Raw genomic sequence first — 8312 nt, 5'->3', positions numbered from 1 at the left:
ACATGTAGGCGTTATAATGAGGGTATCATCTACATACTGTATCATAGGATAGCCCATCCCAAAATCTCGGGACAGGGGTGCTCTAAGGGTGCCTTCTCTAAATGCCTTGTTAATTGCAGACTGAAGAAGATCTGCAGCCAACACAAAAATAAGAGGTGTTCCAAAGGTATTCCTCTAAGTTTAAGATAACCCCTCACAATTTGTAAGCTGCCATAGTGGAGACTTTGGCGATGAAGAATGGACTTGTAGGTCATCTACCATGGTAGAAAAGACATGAGTTTCCTTAGCTCTCCATATCAGCTAGAGAGAATAATATGTATAACTTGTGCAATGTATTATTTATATAATCATCCTAGCAATTAATAAGAATTAATCATTTTTAACAAAAAAATAATATGCTAAGGGAAGACATATGGTACAACTTATTTCTAAAATACCATCCCTTATGTGAAAACAAATTTATCTTTCTTATTTCTGTCCTCCAACTAAGAAAAATTCCTACATGAAAACCCTAAGGGAAAGTGTGGGCTGTAGAAATTTAGAAGTGAAATCAGGCTGCCTCAGGGGTGATTAAGTCTAGTTCAGGAGAATACACTTCGTGAACTGAAGTAATAACTATTTATGCATAAGAGTAAAATCCATCATCGGTACTTCAACTTGTCGAGCAAGATCAATCCAGTCTACCTATAGCAAGAAAAGAATTTTACAATCAATGAACACATGTCACGGCGTCACGACGGTAAATGGTCTAGAAGGGATAATGTATTGGATGACATAGAGATTGGTTGGACCCACTGTCAGTGTTACATGACCACTGGGGTTGTCGACAGGGGTACTATTTTTTTGTGTGTTTTCTTTTATCAATGCAAATATGAAAATAAAAATACGACTAAAGAGAAACAAAATAAATCAAAAGAAGAAACAAAATATGAGAGGAAAGGTAGACGATTTTAACCTCCCCCAAGCTTAGGCATTTGGCCTAACTTGGTTTATTGTTTGTCTTCAAGCGGTGGCTGCGGTGTGTACTGGAAGTTGGGGTTGAAGTTGCTCATGAAGTTGTAGAAAATCAGGGAGAGGAGGTCGACATCGATGACCAATTGGTGTAGAGTGTCCTCCGCATTCCCAACTTGGTGTGACATTGCCTGAAACTGAGCATATGGGGCGTATTGGTGTCCATGATCAGGGGCATGGTAGTGTGGTGGTATTGGCTGATATCGCCAGTCACCCCACGCATGCCCAAATTTGGGATGTGAGAGTTCAACCCTTCGTTGACACACCAAAGTGACACCTAATTCGGGTTGAGCCCACTTGATGTCTGGAATTGTCGACCACACCGCCGAGGAGACACGTCACCACATGAAAACCTCAACACCTTTGTCGAGAGGGATGATCGTTCCATCGGGGCATAGCACGGTGCAATCTGCAATCATGCACTCTAACTGATGAGCATTGTAGCATGTGATCCCACACCGAAGCACCGCGAGAGACATATGCCAAGGCGTCCATGTATGCTCATGGTTTCATGGGTTACGTCAGCTCATAGCAGTCACATACGATCCTGCAAGATTTTGCATTCAATGTATCTCCAGTGCACGTCCGTGAGAACTCTAGAAACATCTTCGTCAGACTCGTTTTGGCGCGCGTACCTATAGCGTCAGACCACCGCACATGCACCACCACTAAGTGTCTCATATATGTCGGTGATACACAAGGAGGAGGAGGAGGGGGTGGGGGTGGGGTGGGGGGTTAGCCAAGCAGAGACGACGAATAGGTATTTCACCAGAGGCACCAACACGGAGCCCCACAAGGGTGTTATTGTAGATTCATATATAATGCTATGTTAAAGATGGAGAGAAAAACATTTCTTTTGGTGGTTTGCACCACTTATGTTATCTTGTTCTCGTTTGACTACAGTGCGGGTGACTGTAAACACCATCACTCTGTCCACTTGTTCCATTTTATCCGGCACGAGATAAACGCCAGCGCGGTGTCCTCACGACCGTAGCCCGGAGGAGGAGCACAAGGCCCTCTTGAGCCCAGGGATAGCTCGCGCACAAACGCGGCGTCGAATCGATGGATGGATGCGTGAACCGCGCCGGATCGCCGGCCGTGTCCCTGGGCGACGCGAGCAGTGGAAGCTAGGTGTTGGGCTCCGCCACGTCGGACAATGCCCGGCTGTTGCTCACTTCCCGCCGCGACACGGGTCCCCACCTTGCCGCCCCGGCGCCCTACACCCCCGACGTCACCCTCGTGCCATTCTCCATCCCCTCCTATATATAACCTCCTTCCACTTCCACACCCATCCATCAACCAACAAACTCAGCTCACCAAGGAATTGCTCCATTGCCACCGCCGCCCATCCACTGCAACCATCTCTTTCAGCTCTGGTGGCTGGCTGGTTGGTTGGTAGCTAGCTCCACTCTTTCGATCAGCTCGTCGTCCCGAATGGCGGTCATGACGGATATGCCGGCGGTGACGGCGCTGCGTGCCCCGGCATCCACCGCCGCCGCGGCGGGGAACCACAAGGACGCCGACAAGCTCAGGTTTATCGAGGAGATGACCTCCGACGTCGACGCCGTGCAGGAGCGCGTCCTCGCCGAGATCCTCGCCCAGAATGCCGAGACCGAGTACCTCGCGCGCTGCGGCCTCGACGGCGCCACTGACCGCGACTCCTTCCGTGCCAAGGTGCCCGTCGTCACCTACGAGGACCTGCAGCCCGACATCCAGCGCATCGCCAACGGCGACCGATCCGCCATCCTCTCCGCACACCCAATCTCTGAGTTCCTCACAAGGTACATACATACATATGGAATCCTTTTTACCTGGCCACCCACTTCTATTCTCTGCTCATGTTAAACTCCCATACTGAAAAATCAATGCCTTCATTTCTGAAGCTCCGGGACTTCGGCTGGTGAACGGAAGCTGATGCCGACCATCAAGGAGGAACTCAACAGGCGGCAGCTGCTCTACAGTCTCCTCATGCCGGTCATGAACCTGTAAGTCCAGCCCCCACCCAACCAAATTCACACCTTGCCAACTCCTGTCGTGAGCTAAGATCTGCACTACAAGAAACAACAAAATGTACTACCAGTACTGATCATCAATATGTGCTCTTTAATTTAGGTACGTTCCGGGGCTGGACAAGGGGAAGGGCCTCTACTTCCTGTTCGTCAAGTCGGAGACCACGACGCCGGGCGGGCTCACGGCGCGCCCCGTCCTGACAAGCTACTACAAGAGCGACCAGTTCAAGAACCGCCCGTACGACCCCTACCACGTCTACACCAGCCCAACGCCCGCCATCCTCTGCGCCGACGCGTTCCAGAGCATGTACGTGCAGATGGCCTGCGGCTTGTGCCAGCGCCACGACGTGCTCCGCGTCGGCGCCGTCTTCGCCTCGGGCCTCCTCCGCGCCATCCGCTTCCTCCAGCTCCACTGGGAGCAGCTCGCGGCCGACATCGAGGCGGGATCCCTCACCCCGCGCGTCACCGACCCGGCCATCCGCGCGGCCGTCGCCGGCATCCTCCGCCCGGACGCGGAGCTGGCCAGCTTCGTGCGAGCCGAGTGCTCCAGGGGAGACTGGGGCGGTATCATCACCCGCGTTTGGCCCAACACAAGGTACCTGGACGTCATCGTCACCGGCGCCATGCAGCAGTACATCCCCACGCTCGAGTACTACAGCGGCGGCCTCCCCATGGCCTGCACCATGTACGCCTCCTCCGAGTGCTACTTCGGCCTCAACCTCCGCCCCATGTGCCACCCCTCGGAGGTCTCCTACACCATCATGCCCAACATGGGCTACTTCGAGTTCCTCCCCATCGACGAGGCCAGCGGCGACGTGGCCTCGGGCGACGCCGCGCACCTCGTGGACCTGGCCAGGGTGGAGGCCGGGCGCGAGTACGAGCTGGTCATCACCACCTACGCGGGGCTCAACCGCTACCGCGTCGGCGACATCCTGCGCGTCACGGGTTTCCACAACGCGGCGCCGCAGTTCCGCTTCGTGCGCCGCAAGAACGTGCTGCTCTCCATCGAGTCCGACAAGACCGACGAGGCGGAGCTGCAGCGCGCCGTGGAGCGCGCGTCCGCGCTGCTCCGCCCGCACGGCGCCTCCGTGGTGGAGTACACCAGCCACGCGTCCACCAAGAGCATCCCGGGCCACTACGTCATCTACTGGGAGCTCCTCACCAAGTGCGGCGGCGACAGCGCCATCGCCGGCAACGTGCTGGACAGGTGCTGCCTGGAGATGGAGGAGGCGCTGAACACGGTGTACCGACAGAGCAGGGTCGCCGACGGGTCCATCGGGCCGCTGGAGATCCGGGTGGTCCGCGGCGGCACGTTCGAGGAGCTCATGGACTACGCCATCTCCCGCGGCGCCTCCATCAACCAGTACAAGGTGCCTCGCTGCGTCTCCTTCCCGCCCATCGTCGAGCTGCTCGACTCACGGGTCGTGTCGGCACACTTCAGCCCCGCCCTGCCGCACTGGGCACCCGCCCGGCGGTCAGACTAAACTGCGTCGATCTCTATGCATGGTCCAAGCAAGGAACAAGACAAAACAACTGAATTAGTCAACGGTGGGCTGCATCGTCTTCAGTTCACTGCAGTAGAATCGTCAGTAGTCCCAGCAGTGGTGGTAGTAGTATTTAGTTTTTGCAGTTTTTTTTTTATAATCGTACTCAAGAGGCAGTAGTCACACTTGTGTTGTTAGGCCAGTTGATTAGTGGTACGTCCTCGTAGGAGCAAGGTGCAGTGTTGAGTGAGTAATATGTAACGTGGATTTGACTATGCTGAAGCTAGATGTTGTTTGGTGTTACTGATGTTATTACCTGTGGTAGTTTTATGCCAACATAAGTGATTAATTAACGTGCTTCCGATTGATGCCATGTCACATTCTTCTCCCATAACAAGCATTCCGATTTCTTCTGTTTTTGGAAACGGGCCAAAATATTTGCCATAATCTCTTAGTTCGACAAGGAAATGTACTCCAAATAAGATTACAAATGGTTCTACTACTACTCCATTATTTCAGATAACCCTTTTTTTTTTTGCATCCGCGGAGACGCTTTCTTCTTGATTTCATCTAGGACGACTAAAGGAGGGGCGAGCTTGTTGTGGAAGACTAGCAGGGTTTTTCTTTTCTAATTCTTCTCCCATAACAAGCATTCGGTTTCTTTTGTTTATGGAAACATGGCAAAATATTTGGCACAATCTCTTAGTTTGACAGGAGAATGCAAAATAAGGTTACAAACCATTCTACTACTCGGTTATTTCAGTCAACCTTTTTTTTGGGCATCCGCGGAGACCGAAAGGTGCTCTTCCTTCTTGATTTCATCTAGGAATTAAAGGAGGGCTTCATTTTTTATTTCATCGAGGACGATTGAAAGAGGGGCATGCTTGGTGTGGAAGACTCGTATTTTCCTTCTTCTAATGTTGCCAACATGTGAGCAAGGTAACCGACGCCAAGGCTTTCGGTTCGGAGTTTATCCATCAACATTTTAAACCATGAATTCTCATTAGTGTGCCTGTCCATTATTGGAAGACAAGGTCATAAAAGGGAAGTGGAGAACCAACCTGAGGTTGGGTGGTTAGGAGGGTGGTTGTACCCCCAGCCCACCAGAGTTCAAATCCCAGGTTTGACATCTGTGTGTCTCATAAAGGCGGAATATTCATTCAGTGGGAGGCGACGTTCCCGTCGACAGCGAGGCGCCTGTGGTGACTTCGTCAATTTCAAGATCCAATCCGCCGGCTCAGTCTTCCGAAGGTGCTCATAGGGGTAGGGGTGTGCGTGTGTGCGTTCATAGGGGTGAGTGTATGCGCGTGTATGTGAGCGTCTGCGTTTGTACTGTGTTTCTCAAAAAAAAAAAAAAAATTGGCAAGGAAGTGGGCAACCAATTATAGGCCTCTTTTGGGTAGAGGGCACAATCAATTTGGCCAAACTCTTCCTGCTACCGATCATCCATAGCCTATTTTCTATGGCAAGCGACCTGAAGCATTTTAGTTTTGGTGGAGTCCAAATTTTCAAAACCATGCAAGACTCATGCTGGTGGCCGTAGCTCCTATGAATTTCACCTTGTGAGCCGAGGCCGTAGAATATTGTCCGTTTGTCGATAGCTTCCAAACGGGTCATTGTCCATGTCGTCGTCGAGCTCCACCTCTCTAAGTTGCACACAAAGTTACACGAATTTACTGACGTGATTCACTGTAAAATCTCCATTCACGTTAGTCTTCACCATCCATGCGTTGTTGCTCAAGGCTTTGTTGATGAACCATCTCTTTGGCTTGGACGCCTACAAAAATGAGGGGCGGTGTCCTTTGGAATGTTCCCATTAAGCCATGAAGCTTCCCAAAGGTGGTCTTCTTGCAATCCCTATCCTTGATGGGGGTGGCGGCATAGAACAAGTCCCTATCCTCGATGATGCACGGGTTTTTGAATCCAAATCAAAATTTCTCCTTCTCTTTCCGATCAAGCCATGACCATCGCAAACACAACGCTCTTGCGAACATGTCGATGTTTAGAACCCCGAGAGGCTAAGGCTTTGGGGCGGAAAACCGTTTCACAATTGACTTTGCATTTCCTTCCCGTGGTTTATTTTTGCATGGCCTATATTGTAGAAGTGTTGCAGTGGGTTTCTCTGTTTATCTTAGGGTCTTTGTTGTAAATGTATAGGTCCTTGCTATGATTTTTTAAAACCTATTTCTAAGTTGTAAGCCCGCCGCTAGAATATAACACATGGCTTACGGGTTTTCCAAACAGTGGCGAAGGATGAAAAAAATATGAGGTACAATGAAGTTCAAAAATGATGCATATACCAAAATAGTCAAGAGACATTAATGCTATGTATAATTCCAACACAGTCACTTGGTAGTACAATAGAAAAGAACAACATATTATAGTACAAGTAGAACCTAAAAACCATGCCAATAAGGAAATTTTGATGAAAGTTGTAGGCAATTGCAAAGCTCTACGACCATTTGAATATCTTCCATAATTTTATTGAGATCGCGACTTTTAAATATCCATTGCAAAATGTAGCACATTAGCAGGTCATCAAAAATCCACTGTGAACATATTCTTACCCAAATAGGTCTTGATGATATTTTTTGTTGAGAAGGCCCTTCCAACTATTTTCCTCGTCACCGGTAAAAGCCGCATGAAACATTATATGCCTTTTAAATATCAAGACAATATTTAGTCTTAAATTCTCCGCATATGAATGATGAATATGTTAAGGTTTGAATGCTCATGCTCATAATAAGATTCATGATAAATCTCCCTAAGACGGGGAATCTTATTCGCACGAGTCTCTTGACTCAAGACAAGAGAAGTTCCGAATCAATTATGAAGATATGCCATTAAATCGGTGGTAATAGTGTTTATAGTACAACAGAAGGTATTCATACTGTAAAAAATAATCAATAATGACTTGGTGTCTTGACCCTTTACATGGTTTTTCCCAGTTGTGTTACCTTAGGGCATCTCCAGCGGCGTGACGCAAACGGAAGCTGAGCGACCGTTTGTGTCCGCCGTGACTGGAAATGCGTCTGGCAGCACCTGCAGCGAGACGACACAAAGTGACCGAGCCGTCCGCGGAGACGCAAACCTGGCCAAAATATGCGCCAGGTTTGCGTCTCCGCGGACGCTCCGCGGTCGCAGAATCTATCCGCGTTGGGTCCATCCGGGCCCGGTCTGCAGTGAGTAGGTAAGCAAAAGATTTTTTCATTGCTATTGATTGGCCAAAAGGACCATCTTTACAGAGATGGTTAGTCGAGTTAGCCTAAAACTACAACGGCCGTACCTACTCGCCGTCGCGCGGCCTACACCGGCCTCGGTTACTCGCAGTCGCCCGCCCTACTACTGGCCGCCGGAAGGGCCAGCGGCGTCGTCGAAGCGGGAGCGCTTCACGCACTCCGCGCGCCGCGCACACTGGCGAACGGACATCTCGTCCTGCCGCCTGCGGCGTTCGAGGGCCTCGGCCAGGGAGCTGCCCCACAGGGCCTCCGCCTGGGCCAACGCCACCTAGGTAGCCGCCGCCTGGGCCTCCTCCTCCTCCGCCGCCGCCGCTGCCGCGTCCACGTTCGCCCGGGCCGCCACCGCCTGGATCGCCACCACGTCGGCGATGAAGTGGGCCCTGTCCCTAGCCGCATCCGCCACCACTTCGTCACCGGCGGCAATGGCGACCTCCAGCTCCCGGTTCTCTGCTCGACCCGCGCGGGAGAAGGGCCCCTACGCCGGAGCGAGTCCAGGTCGGAGCACATTAACCCCCGAGCCATGGCCATCGCATAGCTGTGGGCTTCCTCCTCCGCCACCCAAGCCTGAC

General features: G+C 51.2%; 1 protein-coding gene across 1 annotated transcript; it reads left to right on the top strand.

Annotated features, from left to right (window-relative positions):
• The first annotated feature begins 2295 nt into the window (after positions 1–2295).
• On the top strand, positions 2296–4807 carry LOC127332553 (indole-3-acetic acid-amido synthetase GH3.8). The gene is made up of 3 exons (XM_051358862.2): positions 2296–2792; positions 2895–2996; positions 3124–4807. The coding sequence occupies exons 1-3, from the start codon at positions 2446–2448 to the stop codon at positions 4502–4504; spliced, it is 1830 nt and encodes a 609-aa protein (XP_051214822.1). The 5' UTR covers positions 2296–2445; the 3' UTR covers positions 4505–4807.
• The last annotated feature ends 3505 nt before the right edge of the window (positions 4808–8312 follow it).

This window comes from Lolium perenne, chromosome 4, assembly GCF_019359855.2.
Source record: "Lolium perenne isolate Kyuss_39 chromosome 4, Kyuss_2.0, whole genome shotgun sequence".
In the NCBI taxonomy this organism is placed as follows: Eukaryota; Viridiplantae; Streptophyta; class Magnoliopsida; order Poales; family Poaceae; genus Lolium; species Lolium perenne.
The sequence above is the reverse complement of the archived record's forward strand: the minus strand, read 5'-3'. Positions and strand labels throughout refer to the sequence as shown.

Coding starts and splice junctions, on each gene's coding strand:
- LOC127332553 (XM_051358862.2), top strand. CDS start 2,446: ATGGCGGTCATGACGGATATGCCGGCGGTGACGGCGCTGCGTGCCCCG. Junction 2,793..2,894: donor ATCTCTGAGTTCCTCACAAG/GTACATACATAC, acceptor TCATTTCTGAAG/CTCCGGGACTTCGGCTGGTG. Junction 2,997..3,123: donor CTCATGCCGGTCATGAACCT/GTAAGTCCAGCC, acceptor TCTTTAATTTAG/GTACGTTCCGGGGCTGGACA.